This window comes from Buteo buteo, chromosome 25, assembly GCF_964188355.1.
Source record: "Buteo buteo chromosome 25, bButBut1.hap1.1, whole genome shotgun sequence".
Taxonomy (NCBI): Eukaryota; Metazoa; Chordata; class Aves; order Accipitriformes; family Accipitridae; genus Buteo; species Buteo buteo.
This window is the reverse complement of record NC_134195.1, coordinates 2677234-2703649: the sequence shown is the minus strand read 5'-3', so window position 1 is coordinate 2703649 and position 26416 is coordinate 2677234. Positions and strand designations below refer to the sequence as shown.

General features: G+C 42.3%; 2 protein-coding genes across 4 annotated transcripts in view; one reads left to right on the top strand and one right to left on the bottom strand.

Annotated features, from left to right (window-relative positions):
• GRTP1 (growth hormone regulated TBC protein 1) overlaps positions 1–2091 on the top strand; it is a 39417-nt gene extending 37326 nt beyond the window's left edge. For all 3 annotated transcript variants that reach the window (XM_075057370.1, XM_075057369.1, XM_075057371.1), the window contains exon 8: positions 1589–2091. In XM_075057370.1, the coding sequence (XP_074913471.1) occupies positions 1589–1678 (90 nt within the window). In that variant the 3' untranslated portion in view covers positions 1679–2091. The remainder of the gene's footprint in view (positions 1–1588) is intronic.
• A 3332-nt stretch (positions 2092–5423) lies between these two features.
• LAMP1 (lysosomal associated membrane protein 1) lies at positions 5424–26174 on the bottom strand. The gene is made up of 9 exons (XM_075057679.1): positions 25974–26174; positions 16066–16181; positions 14491–14704; positions 14224–14385; positions 10316–10533; positions 8468–8590; positions 7438–7507; positions 7096–7266; positions 5424–6435 (listed from the first exon to the last, which is right to left on the bottom strand). Exons 1-9 carry the CDS (start codon positions 26014–26016, stop codon positions 6296–6298), a joined length of 1257 nt encoding a protein of 418 aa, XP_074913780.1. The 5' UTR covers positions 26017–26174; the 3' UTR covers positions 5424–6295.
• Between the last annotated feature and the right edge of the window lie 242 nt (positions 26175–26416).

Genomic DNA, 26416 nt, shown 5'->3' with positions numbered 1-26416 from the left:
GGATGCCAAATCTGTATAGAACATTAGATTCAGAGTTTAACTCAGAAGATGGAAATGTAAAAATGTGCTCCTGCACAAGTTTTCTTGCAGCTAACATTTGTCATAAATTGCTTGGCCTACTACTTGACTCTACTATCATTTTTTGCCAAGTGAGCACAAAACTACATCCCAGTAGGTGACTTTTACTCCCAAAAGAGTTTCACGCTCATGTCAGAGCTCTGTGCATATGTCTGTCATAGTGGGATTTCACTCATGTTATGTTTCTTTTTTGCTCATATAGAAGAAAAATAAGCTTAACTTCCCAGTGTTTGTGAGTCTTTCAAGTAAAGGAGCAAAAGAAAAATCAATCACAGGTACAGCTTTAATCTAGAAGGCAGATGTTTGAAGGGTTTTCCCACACCATAAAGGGTTTAGAATAAGAGTTTTGTTAAATGTTAACTGCCATGAGAATACCAGTTCAGAGGCTGGTACAAACACTTGTCCTTGAAGGACCTTTGCCACCCCCCCTTTTAATTATATTTTACAGCAGCTGTTCTAGAAAATCAACTATCTTTTTCTTGCAGTTACCCTGAAGAAAACAGTTTATTTTAACTGCATTGGTTACTGTAGTGAGGGGGCTTTGAAGGCAATTAAATAAACAATTTAGGTTAGGTTCTTATGTAACTTTGAAACACATACTTTTGGGTTCGGATTTGTTCATTTGGGTGGAGTTTTTTTCAGCAGTACAGATACTAGTAGCAGTAGAGGTGACTACCGTTGAGTATTTTATGCCTCCCTCCCTCTGAACAAAACCTTCGGTTTTAGTTCAATGCAATGCAGGCTTCTTCACCAGAATGCTGTTCAGAACTGGCTCATTTATGATCTTGTCTCCAGAGTTGTCAGTTGTAACTACAGAGAACTGAGGGGCCTGCACATCTGAACTGTAGATTAAAGTGCATAAACGTGCAGCTTGCTTTATAGTTTTGTTCAGTCAGAAGTTTCAGATGAAATAGTGGAAACAAATGTGTTGTTCTTGAGCAACAAGTCAAACCAGGAAAAAAAAGTTAGACATGTGTGACAGCATTTGAAATGCCTCAAATTCTTACATCCGTATACATTACTACCCTGGAAAGCCCTGGCAGGGAAGAGTGAAGGTAGTATAGCAAGGGATTAAGACTGATTTTTTGCAGCAGGAGTGTAATGTTTTATGCATGTATGTGTTCCAGAGCCTGAACAACCCATGCTAGCACCACATGACAAATGCATTGGTTGCTTTTGTAGCATTACCCAGGATGGCTTAATATGTTTTAAATATGCCTGCTATCCACTGACACAAATGCCTTCTAAAATAATTTTAACTGGACACTTATATTCAAACTAGCTTTTGTCTTGTTGCTTTTGTGTAACTTAGAGCACTTGTTATGAGCTGCAGGTTTACCATGTCTTTACAGCAGAGTCGATGAGGATGCTACCCTGTTACAGGGAGACCAAAGAGCAGTAAGAATTTTCACACTATGGATATCAAAGCAGGGACTTCACACTTCAGAGAATTCCAGCGTGTTGTCTAAAGCCAGCATTTTAACTGAGAATTTTCTCCTTTTACCTCCAGAAAATATTCACAGACCCTGGAAGCTTGTCCATGGCAACAATCAACAAACTCCGAGAGACTTGCAGAGAGAAGTTGCTTTCTCAGGGATAACTCGCCAGATCTAACCAGGTGGTCAGATACTACAGCAATTGACACATTCCTCTATTCGCACTGACTAAAGCACACTTTAAGCTTTCCATGAGTTAACTGACACTTGACCAATTTTTCCTGACTTTCAAGTAAGTGTTGTTAACACTTTGTACTGTATGTCAGACTTGATAACAAACTGGTGGTTCTGTTGTTGTTTGTTGTTTGTTTGTTTTTTAAAGGATTAAAGTGTTTTCGGAGTAGATGTAATCAATCAGTGTCAGGATGCTCCTTTTTAAAAAAAAAAAGTCACCATCCTTGTCTTTTCAGGGCATTTTGTAATGTTAAAACAGGTGTATAAAATTACATATCCTTCCTACTGTATTAACTGTGCCACCATTATCATTTGTACAAAATAAATTAATTTAATTTGTCAGAACCTGTTTCTTGGTATGAAGAGACTAAAATATCTTATCTCTTTCCTGACTGCCATTAGTGGGCTAAAATACAAGCACCTTCCTTTTTCCTCACTGCCATCACTTAAAGAACTCAATAACTACAGCAAAGTGCAGGGCAAGACAGCACTGAGGAAGGTGATCTTTATCTTCACGAGCAGTTACTCTATGCAGTATGCAACAGCTCTTCAGGTAAAGGCAGCAGGGAACGTGCAAATCCAGGCTACAGAAAGCAGCAGCAAGAATTCCTCTATAACCACTCTTAGTATTTTATATGCTTATTCAGGATTTTCTAGCTCTAGCACAGTAGGTAACAAGTAATTAGACTCAGCTCTGGAAGTAGTATTTTTAAGGGATGCTGAAGGTAGATGCTGTACTTCTGCTGGTGCACTGAGGTTGCACTACAGGGGCTATATCCTCCTTTACCTGCATCCCTGCAACTTTTGGGAGAAACGCTTGTAAAGACAGCCACGAACAGACTTCTTGACAGGCTGAGCCATGGGGCAAAGCTGCACCTCAATGCAAGCCTGAACAGCCGAGCCCGGGGCAGAAACAAGCAGCGCAGCAGCCCTGTCCCTGTCCCTGGGGACACTTCAGCCCTGCGGGGCCGGTGTCCGTCCTCCCTTCCTTGTCCTTACAGGGCCCTCTCGTGGCCAAATCCTTTCCCTCTCCTTGCCGCTAGGGAAGGGAGGAAAAAAAACCTGTGCTTTTTGTTCTCCCTGTTGAACAAACACCACAGAAAGCCTCACCTTTTACCACCACACTCCTTTTCAGACTCTACTCCAACCTATCGTCATTCCTTGTCAAGGAAGGCTTTTTCCCTGCCTGCCCCGCCCCCCCCCCCCCCAGCAGATTAAGTTTCTTTCATTCCTCAGCAGGGGGAAAAAAACCAAACTCTTTTTTCAGAGGAAGCAGATGAGTGCTCTTCCAGACAAGTAAAGACAGCTGCTCAACAGTACGAGTCCCAGCTATCCTAGCCTTTATGGTACCAGACAGACACCTTTTTCCTTGAGTACTGAATTACAAGGTCAGTAGCAGTACCCTACTTGTAGTAGTACATCAGCAGGTGTTAGGAAGTACTAGTTTATCCACTACTGCTAAAATCCAGTTTCCAGGTACCTTCAAGGTAGCAGGGCAGATGGTCCAAAGTATACCAGCCTTCCTGCCACGTGTTCAGTTCTCCTTGCCAGAAGAATAGTGTTCTGGGCAGTATTTCAGTGTGCCTTGGTTCCTGCCCTGCATAGCTGGTACTGTTAACACCAAAACATTACTGCAGGAGGGAGTCAGGGAAGCTTTAAACGCAAAGGTTCATTTACAGCACATTACGACACATATACCACGGCAGACATGCATTTCCTATTCTGTGGTAAGAATCCAACTTCAAAATAAAAACATAAAATGTCATTTACAGAGCCCTTATACCAAGTATCTTAGCAGCACTTTCAGAAAGCGATGCTTAGCAGGGCAGACCAATATACTGACATTTAATTTAATGGAAGAGTTCACTTCTCCAGATCTCAGGTTACTAACACACAGAAGCTTTACCTGCTTCCAAGCACAAAGTCCAAAACACAGGAATTAGTTAGGGACCTGCTACACCATCTGGACACTCACAAATCCATGGGACCTGATGGGATCCATCCAAGAGTACTGAGGGAACTGGCAGAAGTCCTTGCCAAGCCACTCTCTATCATCTATCAGCGATCCTGGTCAACAGGGGAGGTCCCAGAGGACTGGAGGCTTGCCAATGGGACTCCCAGTTATAAGAAGGGTCGGAGGGAGGATCTGGGCAACTACAGGCCTGTCAGCCTGACCTTGGTACTGGGGAAGACTATGGAATGGTTTGTCTTGAGAGCACTCACATGCTCACAAGTCCAGGTCAAGGAGGGGATCAGGCCCAGTCAGCATGGATTTACAAGAGGCAGGTCCTGCTTGACCAACCTGATCTCCTTCTATGACCAGGTGACCCACCTAGTGGATGAGGGGAAGGCTGCGGATGTTACCTACCTCGACTCCAGCAAGGCCTTTGACACTGTCTCTCATGGCACACTCCTTGAGAAGCTGGCATCTCATGGCCTGGATAAGTGCACTCTTTGCTGCGTGAAAAACTGGCTGGATGGCCGAGCCCAGAGGGTTGCAGTGAATGGGGTGAAATCCACTTGGCGGCGGGTCACAAGTGGTGTTCCCCAGGGCTCGGTGTTGGGCCCCGTTCTGTTTAATATCTTTGTCAATGATCTGGATGAGGGGATCGAGTGCACCCTCAGCAAGTTTGCAGATGACACCAGGTTGGGAGGCAGGGTCGATCTGCTTGAGGGTAGGGAGGCTCTACAAAGAGATCTGGACAGGCTGGATCCATGGGCTGAGGCCAATTGTATGAGGTTCAACAAGGCCAAGTGCCGGGTCCTGCACTTGGGTCACAGCAACCCCACGCAGCGCTACAGGCTTGGGGAAGAGGGGCTGGAAAGCTGCCCGGCAGAGAAAGACCTGGGGGTGCTGGTTGACAGCCGGCTGAAAATGAGCCAGCAGTGTGCCCAGGTGGCCAAGAAGGCCAACGGCATCCTGGCCTGCATCAGAAATAGTGTGGCCAGTCCCAGCAGGGAGGTGATCGTCCCCCTGTACTGGGCACTGGTGAGGCCGCACCTCGAGTCCTGTGTTCAGTTTTGGCCCCTCACTACAGGAAAGACATGGAGTTGCTGGAGTGTGTTCAGAGGAGGGCAACCAAGTTGGTGAGGGGCCTGGAGCACAAGTCTTGTGAGGAGCGGCTGAGGGAACTGGGGCTGTTTAGCCTGGAGAAGAGGAGGCTGAGGGGAGACCTTATCGCTCTCTACAACCACCTGAAAGGGGGTTGTAGTGAGGTGGGTGCTGGTCTCTTCTGTCTGGTCGCTGGAGATAGGATGAGAGGAAATGGCCTCAAGTTGCGGCAAGGGAGATTTAGGTTGGATATTAGGAAAAATTTCTTTACTGAGAGGGTTGTCAGACATTGGAACAGGCTGCCCAGGGAAGTGGTTGAGTCACCATCCCTGGAGATATTCAAAAAGCGCGTAGACGAGGTACTCCAGAACATGGTTTAGTGGGGATGGATGATGGTTGGACTTGATGATCTTTTCCAACCTAAATGATTCTACGACTGTTCTGAAGATGCATACACACTTAAGCCTCATCTTTGTGCCACAGAGAAAAAAAAAAAAAACGCACTTATTTAACAAAACCCCACACGAAGGATTGTTTAAAGCTTCCCAAGTAGAGCCAAACCAAGACTTCAGCACTTATCAAACAGTCAAATGTTTTTTAGAATGATCAGCAACACTAAGATATACAGAAAAAAAGTGTCTTTATTAGCATTGTTACAGGCAATGCATACATAAGAACTGATCCTTAAAGTGTACAACCCCCCAGCCAAGTTTAAAGCAAGAGAATCAGCAGATTGAGATCTATATTGTACACATGTGCAGTAACAGGATCTCTCTGGACTTTCCAACAGAATAGACTGAAATCACTTTACAAAAAAACGTAAATAAAAATAACACCCATTTTAAAAAAGTACCAGCTCCTAACAAGCTGGCATAGCATCAAAAATATCAAACAGGGGAGTTGTCCAATCATAAAGAGTTCCTGTAAGGTTTGAGTATTGCATCTTTCACACCCTGCATATGCCAGGCATTGAGTTTAAAGCTTAGTAAAAAATACACACCTAAGAGACAAGGTGGAGTTTAGATTTTAAATTTCAATTTTGTCAGTTGTTACTAAATTTTTTTAAATGCATCATCAGTATAATTATCATCATCACTGGATGGCAGCAGTATGAAGAGTGAACCTTTTCCCTTTGTTAAGAGTTCTGAAACTGAGTCAGTGTGAATTAGCAACATCCCTCTCTGGAATCTTTAACTGGCATGACCTTATGCCAATTCCAAAAAAGCACCCTTAAAAAACTTTTAGCTTGTTTCTAAGTGGGTAAATATTTAAACTAGTTAGCAAAATTAAACACCAGAATTTTCAGAAGTTTTGTGCATAGTTAAATGCTGCAAGATGATTTCACATTTAATAAAGCAGACTTTAAAGAAGCAGCAATTTGCAAGAAAAGGTGTTCCCTTACAATATCAATCTTAGCTCAGGGGAAATGTGTGTGGGTTTTTTTCCCAGCCTCTTGCAATTGCTTTTCATCTACACTGAATTTTAGTGCAAGTCATTAAATTGTTTGATATCCAGCATGGCTCCTCTTTCTGCCAATCAAGTAAGCAATCAAAACAATTAGAACAAGACCAGCAAGGGCTGCACCAACTATTATAGGGATCAGCATGTTATTTTCATCCAGTTGACATTCTTCCACTGAAGAGAGAGAAAGAGATCCATGTTAGGCACTAGTGCACCAACAGATGGCTATATCCAGAACTTCAAGCTTCCGCTCTCAGCACACAGATAAAACTGGCTCAAGTTAACTTCTAGCTTAGCTTGCCAAGAACCAAAAGGAAGCCAAGTCCACTAACTGTGACCATTCAGGATGAAGTCTTTCTAGTACTAGTTGTATGCACAATAGAGAGATTTATAATAATTGTTTCCTTCTCAAGAGCTGTTACTGTTATGCACAAGCTTAGCCATCACAAATACATCCATGCGACTCCTCCTCTAGCCATTTTGCTTTAACCACAGTCGCAAAGGACAGTGTTAACTACAAGACTCAGGAACTTTCCAGAACTTCGCCCCTTTCATACAACTGTCTCCATACAGTTGGTGGGGGGGGGAAGTTAACGTTCTTCCTTAACTCTTCTCTGAACCACAAGGAACAAGTCCTAATTATTTCAAAGCTTTTTACATACTTCTCGCACTAGCCTCAACTCAGACACCGTATCAGCCCCCCCAACATCTGTATAGGGCATGCAGAGACCAAGCATAGCACCCACAAGCTGATGTTTCACTACAGAATATTATGTCTATATCAAAGTGTACTCCATGAATCTTAGGTTCTCCCCCAAAATATAAACCTCTTACCTGCCCCAAATTTGTCTCCATCAATCTTGAAAACCTGGATCTGAATATTAAATACATTGACAAGGGCTTTGTCCGTGACCTGGAGATTCTCCTCAGCACTGCACTTGTAGGAGTTCCCTACTGTAGCTCTCAGCTCACTCATGCTGTTGTTCCACGCTTCAAACTTTGGCTCTGCGTAAGAGAAAGTCTTATTTACAGAATCCTGAAGAGCAGGAGCCGTAAGCTCATAGGGCTTAAATTCAATACATTCATCCCCAACATTTCCAACGTGTTATTTAATGCAGGCAACCCTTAATATTTATAGAAGTAGTCACTGGAAGTAGACTTCTTAGAAGTCCCTACCTTTTGCTTCAGAAGGCAGAGTCGTGCTTACATTCACACCTTGCAAGAAGTATTTTTCAGTACTTGCATTCTTTTAAAAAAAAAAAAAAATACAAACCAGTAGTTGTCATTTAAGCTAATGATATACAACATAAGCTGTTAACATTCCAGTTCAATTCTGCATGCATTTTGAGAAAGGTTTTCAAAGGATAGTCCACAATTGGAATTAGCATCCAAAGGAGGAGCTTAGTTGCACTTTAGGAGAGAAAAGCTACAGCATGTATGCACCTTAGGGAGGATTACTCTGGGGGAAGGAAGGGGGACAGAGAAAGGGGGACTGTCACCCCTCAGACTGCTGCCTTGACTTCCACACTACAGGCGTAGTCCCACCCGTACTGTAACCAGGCTAGTGCAAGGATCTCACCTGTGCTACAGATACAGCTTTAAAGCAGCTTGGTACCCCACAGAGATGTGGGGAGTCATTTAATAGCAACAGGTCAAGGTGATCGCATTTGATCAATCCCATGAGTACTAAAAGGAGCGTGAAGCTCTCTGACAAACACAGTGGATTCAGTCCTCAAGGGTACGCAGCTCTCATACAGCACTGGGGCAGGGCTGTGGGAAACACGATTCCCAACCATCGTAGGAGACCATAAGACAAGCACACATGGCTTTTGGGCTGTATACAGAATGTTAATGAGGACTTCAATACAGTTCCAGACTTGCACAACTAAATGAGATGCCGACTTGTCACAGGCTGTTCCCAGTTTGGGCAAGAAGCTTTAGAGAGCAGGCAATACAATCTTAAAAGAAATTCCCATTCTAAACAAAATGGATTTGTGTATACATATGTTTGTGTGCATATATACATGTATGTATTCTTTCCTCACAACAGTTACCAAGTATTAAACCCTCTAAATCCTAGTATTAAAACCGAAGGAATTTACTCCCCTTCCTGTAGTTGCATCTTTTTTCTCTTGTACTTGCCCCGATTAGTTTTCCCACATGAAGAGTCCTGCAGACCCTACACGCTTTGTCTAGAGATTCTTACCAATACAAAGTGGAAGGTAACCCTTGTTTTCTCAAAAGTCAAATTCAAGAAGGCAGATGTATTGTCGCATCTCCCAGAAGAAGTGGTATTCTGTGGTATGAAATTCAGCAAATCCAATCCCATCTATGAGAGAAGAGAATCAATTATGACCTTTGAAGAGACTTAACACATCACCATACATTCAGTCGACTTCTAGCTTGCTTGTACTCACATGCATACAGTGCTGTATTTGCCCACACGTTACAGGCAACCGGGCAGATACATGTGCAAGTCGCAGGCTGGTGTAAGCTGCACCTGAGTTACCAGCTGGCACAGAGAACAAAGGACACCTTTGCACACCTAGAAGCTTTCTGCAGCCCTGACTGGCTGCTGCCAATAACCTGCTGCTTTCTCCCCACTAAACTTCTTTGGTCCTAGCAGCATAAGGAAAAACGGTAACCGCCACTACACAGAGGCAACCAGCTATAAAAAACTGCTTTGACACAATGGAGAAGCAATCAAGGGAACCGCCGGTAAGCATGATCATCTTGCAAGTCACTTCAGTTCAAAATGCTCTAGCTTTGCCCATGGTACACGATTATACCATCCTGTATCTGCAGAAGGCTGTGGGTTAAGTGCACTTGCTAAACAATCAAATAGAAACTTTTCAATAGCTCTTAGCTGATCCTCATATGACTTTGGAAAACCTATTTGCCACCTCTTCACTGGTCATTACACTAGAAATCAGCTGTTCCAGCAGAGCTAGAATGCCATGCTACAGCATGCAGCTTAGGGAACTTCACACAAGTAAGGTGGCTAAAACACAGTTGCCATCATAACCAGCTTCTGTACAGCCACACACCAGCTATCAGTGCTCACAATGTTACCTCTCAGTCATCATCATCAATAAATGCAACAGATTCCTTTGCACCACCACATACAGCATTAAGCAGGTAAATCCTATATGGATACCACCCTCTGCACACCAGGTCCTTTATCACTGAGATCCAACTTAAATTATGGCTGCTTTTGTGCAGTTTGCTTGCCTGCACTTGTCCTACTTAGCTCAGATTAAGCCACAGGACAGGAAGAAGCAGCTTGTGATCAAAGGTCCATACAACAAAGCTTTATTGAACATAAAGGTTTGCTGACTCTTGGTCATTGTTTCCTATTGAGGGCCTTCAGCAGTCCCTTTGGGATTACTCATAGCTTTGCCTGACCAATTAGCAGGTAATGGGTTTGTCCACGGGGCTGGAGAGCTCGGCTTTACATCAACAATGGAGAGAAAGAACCTGTGCCAGGGCTAGATCTTACATAAACCATGTAGCATTTTTGCTGTTAAAAATCAGCCATTAAGTAGCTCTTAAGCATTAAAGTCAAACCCAAGCCTCGTCAGTGCTGGCTGGAAGTAAGCTAAGTCACAAGCCTATCCAGTTTTACAGTAGTAATAATTTTCCCTTCTAATAGTCATTCACCGTTTTCATTCAGGTGCCTCAAGCCAAATTCCTGTATTTTATTTAACAGTTTAAAAATCTTGTTTAGACAGCATCTTTGATAATAGGACTCTCCCTACCCATATCTTGATAATTTTTACTGCTTCTGTGGAATGACTGTATACACTTACTGGATTTGACAGACAAGTTTAGTACTCTTACTGAATGGAAAAATCTTTAATGACCACTTTCAGTAGAAGAGAACTGTTTGAATCATCACTAGTCTAGTCCAAGTTAAGCAATGCAAATAAGAGGACAATCATGGATGAACACTACAAAGAACTAGGATTTTTAAAGAAACAAGTTAGCCTATAATGATTTACTAAGTCTTCCCCAAAGAAGGAATCTGAAGGCTTTGAAAAAAGAAAAATTGTACCTTTTGATCTTTTTTTTGATAGGTGATATTAAGCTGTAACCCCATGTAGGCAAGTACACAGGTTCCATTTGGACCAGTCACATTGTATTTACCAACTGCAGGATTTGGGGGGGATGCAGTTGGTGCTGGGCTAGTTGTTGGAACCTGGCTAGTAGTCTGTTTAGGAGTTGTAGGCACTATAGCAGTAGTAGATACCATATCTTCAGCACATTCTGTCTCTGGGGAGAAAGGAAAACAGTCATTACCAAACAAAATGAAGCTGTGGGATGAGCTACCTTTTTAATCCTCAAGGGAAAGGAGGACACAATTTCAAGTAGCTTTTCCTAATAGAAGATAATAAAAGCCCAGAAACACAACAGTAAAGCATTACCTAAACTCTTGTTGCAAAGTTTGAGACACTTTTAAAGCCTGGCATGTGAAAACGACACCTCTGCTGTTATTTACAGAAGTTCACGGTGACCGCATCTGCTTTCATTCATGTCTGTCATTTGACTTTGCCATCAAGTCAGGATAAATAAGATACTGCTACGTTGACAGAGCCAGCAACACTGAGAGGACTGCCTCTCAGACACTCCGGGCGCTTGTGTGCTAGAAGCAGAGGAACAGTTCTCCCGCCCACTGTTAAAAGTGGCCTCCCAGGAGATGTGTTGCCCTCCTTCCCCTCCCTCCCTCAGTTACACCACCAGGTTGTGAGGACCCCATGTCATTATTTTGGCAATGCCCACAGTAACATTAAAATACTACTGGACCTCTCGTGTCCTCGTAGCAGTGCTGCGGCTCTTCTATCCTTAACAAAGGGATTCTAAGACACTGCTTCTGATGGGAAATGTTCTGCTATATACTCTCAAGTCCATCCTCCCATCAGAGTCCTGCATTAGTAGCCACCCACCACCGGGGTACAAGGCTGAGTGAAGATGTGCAAGACTGCCTTCCTCTTTTCATCCAGTTCAGCAGCAACTTCCAAGGCAAAAGGAGACAGAGCGGTGACACCGATTTATTTGCCAGAGTACTAAGAAACACCTGGCAGCAAGATCTTAACTTGATCTGGGAGCCAAGAAGGTTCCTGCCTTGAATATCTAAGCCAAAACCAAAGGTCATAGCAAAGACATTACTGTAGCAGAGGCTTCTATGTTCCAAGCCAAGGTCATCTCCACGTCAGGGATAACAGCTTGCAATGTTATAAGGATGACAGCAACTGCAACAGCAGTCAATTCTGACTCAGAGGGCCTACTTCTAAAATGTGATCCATACATACCTTGCAAGTACTAGGTATATAGTAAATAGCCTCTGAACTTAAAAAGCAACTTAACTTTCCATTATGGCTCAGAAAGAGGAACTCTAATCACACCTTCTGAAGTCACACAGACTCCAACATGCACGCTTTCCTATTTCTACTCCATTTCTGGAAAGTCAAAGAGCAAAGGGAAGGTGGATGAATGGAGGAGTAACCCTATCTTTTGTGGACTAATACTGGTCAGGTCCCCAGATGTGATCATTTCCTAACAAATAAACCAAACAGCACCTTTACTTGGTACTTCAGTGGAGAATTTCCCTCCATCCTCAAGACCTCAACACATACAGCCTCTTACTCAAGTTGGCAGAGATGGAAACAACCAAATCACTTCAGGTGGAAGCTTGTCCTAGGTAGAGTCTTGACACAGTATTTTTACTGAACTGATTTACAGCATAGCATCTAGTAACTCTTCAAGACAGATCTGAAGATGAGACGAATTCTTACATCTTTTTCTGACAGTTACAGGAAAGCAGCTGACAAAACTACCAAAACAGATAAAATGAAAGCCTCCTTTTCTTCAGAGCTGCAGATAATCACTACCATAACCTCAGTCACTAACTTCTAGGTACACTGACAGAAGTTACCGTCACTAGTTATACACCGATGCACTGAACGCTGACTCTTCTTCCCTTCAGTGAGCCTTGCCCAGATTACCAGCAGAAATACCCTCTAAGGAAAGAGCTGCAGGGAAAAAAAGTTAAGGGAGAATTCCAGATCTAAAGTTTTATCAATAACTAACTGACAAAAGGACAGGGGACATCTCAAGCCTACAAGAATGGAAAGAAGGAACTGATCTGGAAAGAACAATGTGATTTCAGGGTCAAAAAGATTAAAAAAAAGGACAAAGTGAGAATTCTTTAACCATCTGAATAAAAAAAACCAAAACAAAGCAAGGAAATTGCTCATTGTGCAGTAGGAAAAAAAAAATATATCTGGGTGCAGACCCAAGACAGTAATAAAAACTTAGGGATGATGCAGAAAAAACTGCAAATGGCAGTATGGATAACAGGAATGTAGAAACAAAAAACCCCCAAAACCAGAAAACAAAAAGCTTGAACTCAGACCAATGTCTATCCCAGGATCATAGGAAATCACTTGGTTTTTTTCTGAGGATCAATAGTTCCATCAAGACAGTGATACCACAGGATGGAGAAAAGCAACTTTGTGGAAGTGATCATGGCAAATTAAAGCATTTATATTAATCTAAAAAAGAAAAGAAGGAAGTATAGGTATAGCAAATAAAGCAAATGCTGACAAACTTGTGTTACATAAGGAACACCCTCCAGAAATAATGCAATATTGAATTTTTTTAACCAAAGGACTATGTAAGAACAAATAATAGGTGGTCTTAAAAGGAAAAGTACTACACAGTAGGGAGATTTTATTGAAGTTTTGTAGAAGTTAAAACCCAGGTTTTCCCAACATCATGGCTTATGTTCAAGTCTGCTGGTAACTGATCACTTATCATACTTATCCAGTATGATAACTGCATCAAGATATCATATTTAAAAAATGAGATAGTTCTGAAAACTGAAGTAATAGAAATCAGATTATTATTTTTTTCTTCTAAATTACAAATGTTTGCAGCAAAGATGTGGACCTACGAGTTCATTGAAAAGGCTGATCAAGACTCATCACACCTCTGCCTCACATGACACACTGAAATCTGAGCCAGTCATGCAAGGCAGCTGTAAAAGAAGTCAATGCCAGTATTATCATGCATCAGTCAAGGTATTTTTCAGCGATAAGGGACAAGGTAGAGATACTCCTGTAGAAGGCACCTGTTTAGTGAATCCATCCCATGCCAGCACTGACTACCCTTGTTTTTAAGATTCATTTCAACCTAACAGGTGCATAAATGGGATTGACAGCGTAAGAAAAGTTCCACATTTCCCAAAGAAGATGAAGACTTCTCACTTGCCCCAAAAGCAAGGAAAAGACTTGTCACTCCTTAAGATAGCATGGGTGATCAGTTTACATGGCTCTTCATTTGAAGAGTGTTGCCACAAAAGCAAAGGACACCATGAAGTAGTTTGTCTTCCAATAATTATAGCAGTGAAATTCTGAAATGCTTTTCAATACAAGCAATTAGGACAAGAAGTCGCTTTGTGATTGAGCCTGACAGAGAAAGAACATCACTGTTACAGCTTACATAAAGCCTCCTGTAGGAAGATGTACATATCTGCTCCCTACAAACCAGTTCTCTATTGTCTGCCATTATATCACTAATTTTCCCCAGAGCACACAGTAACTACTTCAGATTACTTTGGTAGAGGCATAATACTTGGAAGTTATCAGATACTTCTTAAACTAGGATTCTGGCCCTATGCCCAGCTGACGTGTTTACACCAATATATACTCATAAACAGAAGGAATGTTCCCTAATGCCTGTACAAAACCCACAGGAACACAGTGCACTATCTTCTGCTCATGGATGCTGACATCCCTACAGAGGAAACCTGAAGCAGGTCCATTCATGTCACAAGATGCTGCTATCAGAGCTTCAGATCCAGTTTGTACCTGCCTAAATATGATTAGTCAGGACATAAAACGAAATAATCTGTTATTGGAAACACTAGCTCACCAAGCACATTTTCTTCTACAAGATACCTACTGTTCATACTGAAAGTGCCATTTGTGAGATAGGCTTCCAAAGTAACGTTGCTAAAAGTAACGTTCACACTCTTCATATTGATGTGCTTAGCGTTGATGCATCTGTATTTTGTGCCCATGTGTGCCTGAATAGTAGTTTTATGTGATACTTTCTTCACTTCTCCTGTAAAAAGATTACATTGCATTAGTATGTAACAGTATTTACAGAAACAAATCAGTATTATATCTGGAAGGGTTACACAATGAGAACAGGAAGTTTTCATTTTACCTGCAGTTGAATTATGGAATAAAGTTCCATCTGACAGATTGTAGTGGAAAACTAGCTCTTCGACTTGGTAGTTGTCTGCATGTTCTGAGAAATTCAGGCTTAATGAATGTCCCGCTCCAAAACCCAATACCAGAATTGGATGAGATTTGTTACCATTACCACATGAGCTCTGTGACTCTACTGTAGCATTTTGTGGAAGGAAAAAGTGTGCAAACTGTAGGGTAGAAAACAAAACACATGTAAATGGGATGACAGAACAGCTTTTCCGTACTGCTTTTTAAATATCCTATGAAACTGTTATAAAACATACAGCTGACATTCATATGTGCTATAAGATGTCTACTTATATACCTGTATATAGCAAGTAGCATGTTACTGGCACTCACATTTCTAAGAATATTGCTCTCTGAAATTGGAGGACAAAGCAGTACATATTTACAGCACCTCTTAAGACTTCTTTTCCCTCCCTAAAGTAGCACTATGAATTTGCAGGTACTTCTGTACTAGGTGAATCAAATCTGGCAAACTCTGCATATGTGAAAAAGAGAGAATTTAAGCTTTGCTTCTTGTAATACAATTGAGCAAGAGCAAAAGCAAATGGTACAGCCTACATAGTTTGGCTATAATACTTTGAGTTTATTACATATTGAGAAGTAACGTGGTACCTGAAGACCAATACAATATTTACTGGAAAGTTTTGAGCTTACTGCTTACAAGAAGGAACGGCCAAAAGCATGTTATGAAAGCAGTCACCTCTGAGTGCAAACTTCCATACCAGTATCAGCAGGATTTCAAACCATCAGCATCACTGAAAAAGTGGACTAAGCAATATAACTCTCAGCTCAAACCACACATAGCAAGTGCACCACTGGCAAAGCAGTAGGATTTTTTTTAATCTCACATTACACTGATGGCTAGGAAAAAATCAAAAAAAATCAACAAGAGTGCCTCAAAATATGCTACTGCAATGAGATTACAAATAACCCACAATTCCTGTTCAGTAGTAAAGGTACCAAAAAAGTAAACTGAAAAGCAGATTATTTGTGAATAAAATTCTTAACTTTCCATTAACAGGCTTTTGCTGTTAATATGGAACAACTTTCATGCACTGCACTAGTCTGTGCATACATTGGAAGCTAGAGATTCGCTTAGCAAGATGATCAGAGATTTTAGGGAAGTTTAAAAGCTACATGCCAATGGACGTTTCAGTTCAGATTTAGTCCATTTAAAGTACGACCAAGTTCACCAAAAGACAAATGATAGCATTTTTGCCTTTACGGTTCCAATGAAAGCCACTTTAGCTACCAATAGGGCTGGTGTGGAATTTCAGTCACAAAAGTAATCTCACACACGTGGTGTTTGTGGTGGTTTCAGGCAGCCTTAACCCTGCTTAATTAGAAGAAGCATCTGTAATAAAGAAAAGTTGATGCAACATGACTGGAAGGGGGGAAATCTTTGCTGAAGCAGTTTTTCATGCTTAAGTATTTGTTCAAAGTTTAAATACTGCGCACATGCAGAAATACCACACATTTTATAAACACAAGTTAGAGACAAGCAGTGAGATACTCCCCTTACCTCTTTTTGCCCATTGCTTTTGTATTCCACTGAGAAGGCTACTGTCAGATCAGCAATTATGCAGACCTTACCACTTGAATCTTTCACCTCAAATGAAGAGGAAGCCTGTAAAAAGCCTGTTAAGAATGACAAATGGTTAACATGGTGTCACGTAAGTTTTTATTTTTGATCCCAAAGAGACAAATACATACAACTGTACATTTTAGGAGTACATCCTAAACGGCAGTTGAGTTTGGAAACTTGGGCATTAACGGTCTCTGTACTAGCTTCAGCATCACTGATGCACAAGAGGACAAATTTAACGCCCCATTTATAAAAAGACAAAGCCACCCAAACCGAAACTGTTGACATGCTGGGTCCTCAGAGGGTAAGAAAAAACTTACAACAAACACCAGTCACACTGTTCAAGGCAGCTACTCAGTGTTCACCCTACACAGCAACTATTTTGCAAGCTTCAGCCAGAACTGACTTAGCATATTTGATCCCGTGTGCCTGTAGTGCGCAGCCTTCCCCCCGCAGCACACCAAGCAGCCTTCGTTCCTGCTGTACCAGGACACTCAGCTGTACATGCACTGAATGCAGCATTTAGAAAGCTTGGATTGACTGCAGATGTTTTGGAGGGACTGCCAAAAATAGCGTGATGGAGCGTGCCACCCTTGCCAGGAGAAATTCTCTTTAATGTCATCGGGCTGTCCGCACTTGAGAGGAGGATGGGGGCCAAGACCTTGACACAGACAGAGGTTACGTCTTCCTGACTGGTTTAACCTCAGACAGAGCTGCTGACAAAAGCACAGCTTCTCTCCCGACTCGCTCCCCTCCAGCCCCGGCGCTCAGAGCACTGGTACAACTGACCACAACAGTAGTGACTTAACCAGGTAAGAACATGGGCCCAGAGGAACGCAGGATCACCCCTTCTGACAGCGGCACGGACTTAGGCCAGCGTCCGCTGCCAATGGAAGCTTCACCTAGGGCATGTGTTGTGGCAGGCTGGATACAGACGGAAAGCTGGTCATCTCATATGTCATTCGCGAGGGCTAACTGATAGTGCTCCTGTATCTGAAATCATACCAAGGTGTTCCAAGTTCATTATTGTATTTTATTTTATTTTTCTGATTCTCCATTTGTCACCCCACACACATCCGAAACAAACTTTGCTGCAAAAAACCTGCACCATTTTCATGCTGACACTTTATCAGCTTGCATTTGCAACAACTTCAGTCTTGTAGAAAACCTGATAAAAAAGCAGCTGCAAGACATAAGGCACTATCTCAAGCAAATAAGCTTTCAAGAGTCAAACATGCTAATCCATTCAACTGCTGATATAGCAAAAAGATCCAGCTGAGGGATTACCCATTAGCTAGCTTCCCTCCTCAAGAAGTTTTCAAAAAGAAAATCCCAATTTTAAAGCTTTTCACTATAAAACTATGGTGCGTACAATTGTTTTAAGACAATTATTAGGAAAAATTGGACTTCTGTCAGCTGGACTTTGGTAGAAGGCCCTTCAGTTGTTGGAAACAATTGGAAACAATTCCTCTGACACTCAGCAAGCCTTTTCCCTTGTTGCTTTCCCTTTAGCAACAATATACCCTCCCCCAGCACCAAAGTGGGCCAAAACTTAAGCTGTAATTCATACACTTTACCCTGTTTGTTACTGACTTGTCATTGATTTGTTATTAGTTAGAATTAATCATATTCAATTTTAATAGGAATATAGAATTATAAGAAATATTTTAGCAAAAATTATATATCCATTGCATTTTACACATTTAACCAACAACCAACAGCTGCTGTGAAATCCTCTGTATAACCCTGTACCAAGGCCGGAGGAACTGGTCAAAATCACCTAGTAGGAACATTTAGATAACAAGCTTAAGATTTAAGATAATATGGATATAGTGTTTATTTGTAGGAGTATATTATAGCTTAGAAGAATGTATAAAATGTCAGAATTTCAAATTAATGGGAACTGAGAAGAGTCGAATGAAGCAACTTGTAGTTATCTGCCAAGAAACAGTTAGTTACCTGCCAAGGGCCAAACTGCACAGAGTCACCTAAAGAAGGTCAAGAAGCGGACAAGTGAAGAAGATTATGAAAGACCACCAGAGGACTCCAGAAGACCACCAGAGACCTTCAATGCGCCTGCGTAAAGGACATTTACATATGCAAATGACTTCCCAGAAATCTAATGAATAGGCATAACATTTCCCGGAAATCTAATGAATATGTATGAATGAGTTCAATATAAGGTGTATGACTTTGGTGTTCAGGTGTGCGTGGTTCGTGAGAAGACTCACCTGCACACCCGGCCGTTAATAAAGAAGTGTCTGCTTATCTACACTAAATTGGTGTTGATAAGTTTTTTTTTTTATTCCGAGTTTTTTGGCAACACGTTGTTTAAAAAATCTGGACTTGAAATCAGTGATAGACAGAAGAAAGAAATTGCTTACGAATGGATAGTGTAGAACACTGGTATTTCAAGGCAAAACTGTCCTACCTTTGCATTTATGTCCAGCTCAATGTCCATTAAGGAACACATATTCACAAAGAAAATGTTATTTATTGCAGTTCAGAGCAGTACCAGCAACAGTCGATGCTCCTCCGCATGGAAGTTTCAATTCGCACAGTTCCCTTCAATTTGAACTTACATCTGGAACTTGTTTATGTTTTACCCAAGCACTTGTTTTCTCAAGAGCAAAAAGAGAACTGCTTACACTTTCTTGTGGATTTCTAGCACAGCATAGAAAACAGCGCAGAGGCAGGGAATGAGTCCATGGCTACTTGAACTAACACCACAAATGGAAAACGTGCTAGAATGAAAACCTTCAGCGTGCATGCCAACTCCCTTGTTTGATAGCTATTAAAAATCTTGGCAATTTTAGAGCTTAAAATAAACAAGTAATAGGCAGTAAAAGAACAAAAGAAGGGAAAAAAATCAGTTTTAAAAAGAAATTCAGGGGAAAGAAAACACTGAAAAACAATTAAGAAAAATGTTGCTGACCTAAAGGAAAATGTGACAGACCTGCCCATTATAGATGATTCAGAGAACAACAAAAGACAATGCAGAGGTACCAGAAAGCACCAAATGGAAGACAGATTCTGGGAATGAAGAGCTGACAAATCACCCTCAGCAAGTTTAAGTAACAGAGAACAAGGGGTGTGAACAAACAGTAAAAAATACCACCTGCATAAGTACTAGATTTTTGCAAAGTTAAGTTCACACCATGATATGAATCCCGATTTCGTTAGTGTGGAACAAACGCTATAAAGCCCCATTCCTTCTTACGAAACGTTCAGCAGCTGCTGGATTTGCAGTGTCAGTGATAGACAGACGCATCCAGCACAAGACACTGAGCTGTCCTCGATGAAGTGGCAAGTGGGCTGTTCCACTGCGCGTTAGCTGGCATGCACAAGGATGGCGATCAGAGAGACCACTGTGCTGCAGCACCATCTGCTCCCGTGGTCTTGGAGGAATGCAGGTGAAACCAAATAAACATAAGGGACATAAGAGCAAAGAAAAATTAGCAAAAAAACACTGAAGAACAGATCAAGACACTGAAGGAAAGTTCGTTCTGCCTACTCTTCACTCCAGCCAGTTTAAAGCAGAGGAACAGCTCGCTGGGTTTTGCAGGAAAGCAGCTGTTGAGTTTGTGAAGGCAGTTTCAGAGTCGACTAGTGATTAATGCATGAATCATCACCAGCCCACAAACAGTAAGAGCCTACAGTTAAAATGTCAAGAATACAGAAAAGCAAACTGATGTTGAATCAATCCATCCTGGGAATACTTCTAATTAAGTTACATAAAGCATTGCTCAATTTTATCATGGCATATCTGCAAGTTGAGAATATTGCTTGTACTTCTCATAACAATATTGTTCTTTGCTGTTTAACATAAACTGATAAAACCTCCAGCTTCTTAACTTCAGACTTTAAATGCTCTTCTTAAACTGCAGCACCCTGTTTGACAACTATGTGTGGTAGAGCAAGTGCAGTACTTCAGATTTACGCACAGCTGAACAGCTCCTAGACTTTTCAAGAACAAAAATTAAGTCTTGTGAAGTTCATTAGTCACTTGGCCAGAAATGTTATGTTATGGATATCTAGTAGAGGAATCATCAAAAATGTACTAAAAGAAAGAAAATTCACTTAGTTCAGATGCTTCCTTTGTATTCCAATAGGTTCTGAAAAAGGGCTGCTTATATATTTATTCTAGCTACATACTTTCAATTGAAAATCACAAAATAATCTCCCCCTTTATACCCCATTTCTGAAATTATAGTCTCACGCAAGAAGAGATTGAAGGTAAAACTGTTGAAGCAACAGCTAGTTATGTTACTTGAATTAAATCCAGCATCCTTGCTTATCTAACATACCTACGTCAAAAAACCAAGCAGAGTGTATTAACACACTGAGATGCAATAAACAACTCAAAACTAAGCCTTTCTTAGCTATATAACAATTCATCTTCAAGAAATCTACCTCAAAAATGTAAGTTTGTTTTAAACGGAAAACTACAAAGCTAACAAAACAATATAGCACATTTGAACAATCTAAATCTGAGCCCTTTTGAACATGGCTCTTAGAATGGCAGGATTCCCCATCCCTTGACCACACAAAGAGACTTTCAGGTTTCAACCTTTTCATAATTGAAATCCTGTTAGCCAAGCACAGCTACCCTTGGATTACTCTCCCATATAACAGAAACCTACTAAGGGAGAAAGATGAATGGTTGTTGTGCTCTAAAAAAGCGAGCATATGTTAATGGCAATTGTTTACACTGTCTGCTTGCAAAGAGGACTTCTGTTACTATAGTTAATGATTTACTTTGTCTCCAATTAGAAACATGGAACATTGACAATAAGGATCTCAAACACAAAAGCTACTTTTAAATAATTTGGGTTTTGTTACTATAGTCATGTTTCCTGCATAAGTAAAAACCTCTTCACTATTTTTCTTCTTCTCTCTTGGAAGAAAGGACAGCAAGGCATCCAAATCCACCTGGGCACACATTCCACACCATCAGTTGTTTAAGCGATACAGATGTCTAGTGGATGGGACTGTTCGCAGTTACATTGAGTGACTATGGCATTAAGGAGGAAAACCATGGCTGAAGCTCCCCACGAGTGCCATGAGAGTGGTTCAGAGAATCACACCCACAGCCTGGCCGTACACAAAGACTCTCCTCTGCTACAGCCTACCCTGTAATTACCGTGCAGCAGTACTCTGCAGGTAAGGGATGCTTGCTGACTGATGCCAGCACTACACAATCATTCTGTACCTAAGCTACAGCAGTGCTGTGTTGCCCGGCACCTTTGCCCAGATGTTCTCAGGGTATACACAACACACACTGCTATCTATGGGGCATTAATCCAAGGAGATAAGAAATGCTGGTTCCTATCTAAAGAAGGTTTTCTTTCTATTGTACATGTGAACAGAAGTCCCCAGTAATTTACTCATTCTGACAGTTTGGAAGGATCCTGTCATCTCAGTGCCATTTTGTGAACAAAGTGGTGACCTTAGTCACCGCTTTAGACTCCTAAATCTATGCCAGAGAAGATAATGGAAAAAATCCCTGAGGAGTTATGCTCTCCTCTAATCACTTGTCTTCTAAGGTAAGCACCACTCCCAGAGGGACACCTGGTTCAAGTCCTTTCTCAGAAGACCGAATCAAGATCACTTGCTTAGGATCCAGGATCTATACTACCTTGGGATAGTACAGAAAAACCAAGAACTTAAAAAATAATACATTTTTTGAAATATCACACTATTTACTAACCCTAACATTTCTGGGGAACAACTGAAAGGAGGAAAAATCCCTTAACAGACTCAATGTATGAACTACTGTGTGAGACAAGATGGGCTTCACAAAATTATGAGTTACATTTATCTGTCACCAACGGACTCAGAAGACGAAACACTGGCTATCTGGAAAGCATAGCAACAAAATACAAGGCTGGACTCACTTCAACTGCTGTTGGACACACTTGAACAGAAACACAGTGGTAGAAAGGGGGAACAGAGCTTACTTCAAGGACAGATGAGAGTACTTGAGGGGAGAAGAGAATCAGCTGCACTTGTGCAGGTGCAGCACCTGATTACATTGAGTTCCTGATCCAGCCCTAGAAGATCCATCCTTGCCAACTAACAGACACAAGTTCATGCAATCTCAGATTACATTTTCGATATTGTTGTTTTCCATTAAGGCAGTAAACATTTTGTTTCTTGATTCAAGTTTGCAGATGAATAACCTCTGTCTTTATAAAAAAGTTTTTAACAGTACAAAAGCATTATAAAAGAAAGGCTATTTAGCAACTGCACACTTGCCATTTGGCCAGAGAATTGCACAATTGCATCAAGTTTAGTCACATGAAGCTTTTTTAGAGTTTCCTATCTAGAGGAAGGAAGTCTTGGGATAGTGCTACAGCAGCTGATTACATGAGTCCACTGGGAGGTCTGAACTCCCATGGCTAGACCCTTTTCAGCAATGACACAAGTCCATTTTGCACTTGCTCTGGTCAGTGCTGCTGTATCACATCACACAACTAGCACACATCCTTCAAGGTAGCTGGCAGCCCCAAATAACGTGTTGGGGGAAGGTGCACTGGCTTGACAATTTAAAGAGAAAGCCTCCCCAGAGGAGAGGATATTGGGAAAAAGATAATAAACCAACTGCCTGAGTAAAATCACTCTCCTAGTCCTATCAAAAAGAGAGCACATCTCACCGCCGAGTAAAGACATACTGGCGTTCCCATATTACACAAACTCAGTCCTGCCTTGTTAACACATCGAAAGCCACTGAAGTTTAATACAAGAAAACTAAATGTATTAAGTGCAGACTACTGCACTCAAGCCTGAACACCGGAGAAGGAACAGCTAGACAAGTGCCCACCGCGCAGAGCTGAACCGCATTTGAAACTCTACTGCCAGGGTGCTACCAACACTCACACTTTGAATTACAGTAGAAAAAGTAGCACTGACAGTCAGTGGTGCTGTCAAGCGACAGAGAAGGTTAAGAAACTGTTACCCTTACATTGAAAGGGACACCAGTCCATCTTGAAGTCAGATGCACAAAAAACACGGAAGCCTGATTTACCAAAACAGAAAGTACATTTTAAAATATATAATTTAGAATTAAGACAATGCAAGGAAGATTTGAAATAGCTGCAAGTAACTACTGCCACTCACATACGCAAAAAAGTCTCGTGCCAAGCTGAAGAGAATAAATACCATGAAATCCATTATGGCACCAAGCTTTCTCAAGGAATTTCCCAATAACCATGTCTGACTTGAGAGAAAAGACAAACTGTTGCAGTTAAGCTGCAACAAGCAAAGGTGAGGCATGCCTTCATAGTGCTAGAAATGTTATTAAGACATAGAAAGGCCGAACAGAGAAAACAGTAGTTCACTTCTCTATAAAATATCCATCTTTGAGTAGGGTTCCTCTGTACCTAGAGGTAATTCTTCAGTTTATTGTCTGCTACTGATTAGAAAATATCCTATTCACTACAGAACAATCCAGAAGCAGGTTACACCAAAAATGAAACCTCTCAGTCAGCCTGAATAGGAACCTAGGGAGCATACCTCAAAAGCAGCGCGCCAGGGAGCGTGCGGCGTTCTTACTCAGCTAGTGAGAAGTTACTTTACAAGTCACAAAACCTGCCTAAGTCAAAGCTGAGTAACCTATCGCACAATGACAGGCTTGGGACTAGCACACAAATTCAGATCCTTAGAGACTGTGTCAACACACTTAAAGAAGCTATCAAGCAAACACTACATTACGGGCAGCACTTGGCAAAACAGTGTTTCGAAAGTCACACAACATAAAAGCAGTTATATTTTGTGAAAACTAATTTATACACGGTCTCAGTTCCATCCAGCTAGCAATGCCAAAACTGAGGAAAACAATACAAAGCCAAATTATGCACTGGCTGGAATTTATTATCCACATTTCGTTCAACAACCCCTACACTGGTAGCAAGGTTTGAAATTCCCCTTCGGACTAGAGTTGTGCAATAGAAGCACGTGGATTATGCGTCAATAACCCTGAAATGGCATCACACTACCTCGTCAAACTCATTTTTCCTTCCCTACATCTCATATGCTTCATTATTTACTCTCTAATACTGAATCCATGTCTGACTCTAAACTTAGATTTTCAGAGATGTTTTCTCTTATGCATTTGTGTTTCAGTAAGGAAAAAAACTACAGGTGCTCTAGGACTCAAAGAGCAGAAGTAGCTCTGTTGGGCTTGGCACACATCCCGACTGACCCATCGTGCTGAACAAGCACCATCTTCCTCCATATTTCAAAATGCAGCAGCTAAGTTTCAGAGGAGATACTTCATTTCCCTTAGCCCCCTTTCTCTATATTTATCACTGTACCTAAATCATTCCATATGCACGTTTGATATTAGTGGGGAAATTCATCACGATATACTTAATGCTGACATACGAAATATTCAGCTTAGTGCTTGCTGCTCAATGTCAATGGAAAACCGAAACAGTAAGCGAGGTGTGGCGAGGTATTCTGGAGGAAAAAAAGATTTCTATTATCCCAAAGTCAAGGCATTGCCAAACAAGCTTTCACATCTGACCCACCCATGCTAATCCTTCAGCCTCCTGTGATCATTACCTTATCCTCATCAGTGTTCACTCAGATGACTAAAAGGCTGCAAACGAGCTAAAAACATGTAAAGAATTCAGCTCATATCTTCTCATTATCTCATATTCTTTCCCTCTCACTACCACCCAAGCCCCACACTCTGGCAGAAGATCTGTACTCCAAGAGGGGGTCTCTACTTGCACCACCAAAGTTTTCCCCTGAGACTGTAGGATAAAGTTATGTAGAAACATCCAGCTACTAGACACTGGTACAAAGTCCCGACCGACAGTAAATAGTTACTCTGTAGTAAAATAAACTAGTCTGTTGCCTCAGCTGCAGAAACCTAACAGATTTGACATGCCAGAAAGTAGTAATTAAGCAGGGGAAGACTACTACATTCCCAGAAAATATTAGCTGTAGTGCCACCTAAAAACCATGCAGGCTGATCAGAAGGCAAACAAAGGCAATTCTTCATTTAAGCCATAATTATATTAAAGAAGCCACTAAACAAGCCAAAGAACTCCCACTATAACACCAGTTCAATGCCACTTAAGTTGCCAATCCTAAAAAGCAAGTCTGATAGCGCTAAGTCACAGTGCTCGCTAGACTGGCTCACAAGAGCTGGATACTTGAACTGCTCAGTGCCCCTTGTGAGCGACATCTTTCTTTCAAGCTCAGTGAAACCAAAGTACCGTCAACAATGATAAAGATATTTACTACCAAAGAAAAGCTACAAGAGTTTCAAAGGCTGTCATAATCTCCAAAAGGAGAGCAGACAGCGGTTCTCAACTGCTGCTTTATTCAGGAAATATTTTCTCCAGCTGCTGAAGAGGTTTCCTTCGCTGCGAAGACCACACTTCAGAAACTTGACAGTGACGTGCGATGTGGCTTTCGAGGCAAGAAACCCAGAGCAAGGTAGTTACCAGTAAACAGGCACCACACGCTCCCTCACAAAACAGCCTTGCCGCGCTAACAACCCTTCCCACCGGCGCGCTAACACCTCTCTACTCCAGCGGCGTTTCAGATTTCCCTCAGGACACGGCAGGGCGAGAGCCGTTAAGCGAGGCAGCACGAAAACAGCCCCCCGTTCCTAGCCATGACATCAGCGCTGCCCGCCTTTCCGCGCCTCCCGAGAGCCAAAGCCCTATTCCCGGCTTCTTCCCTGGATCCAGTGCAGACCCTCAGACCCCCTACCCGGTGCAGGGAGGGAAGACCCCCCCACACACACACACACACCACCACCACAGGACCAGCCGCCCGCCTCACCGGGCTCCTCACAGGCCGCGGCAGCCCCGCCCCCCCCCCCTTACCGAGCAGGGCGGCCGCCGCCAGCAGCCCCCGGGCGCCAGCCATGGCGGGGGGCAAGGGACGAGGCGAAGCGGCACCGGGAGGAGAGCGGAGAAGGGGCGAGAGCGGCGGTGGCAGCGGCGGGCGGGGGGGGGCAGCGGCGGCAGCGCACCCCGCTCGGGAGAGTGGCGACGGCCCCGGCCGGTCATAGGGCCTCTGACGTCACCCGGCGAAGGCGGTGGGAAGGCTCTCGCGAGAGCAAAGCGGGGAGGGGGCGGGGCGGGTTGTCTGTGGGGAATGGCGGAGGGGCGGGGCGCTGTGTGAGGGGAGGAGGAGGGCGAGGGCGGGAAAGGGTTTCGGTGGGGAGTTAACCCGCCGCGGCTCGGTGTTGCGCCCTCCCCTCCCCAGAATATGTTTCTTGCCACTGAGTTTAAAGGCAGTCTGAGGTAAATACCGTCGCCTTGCG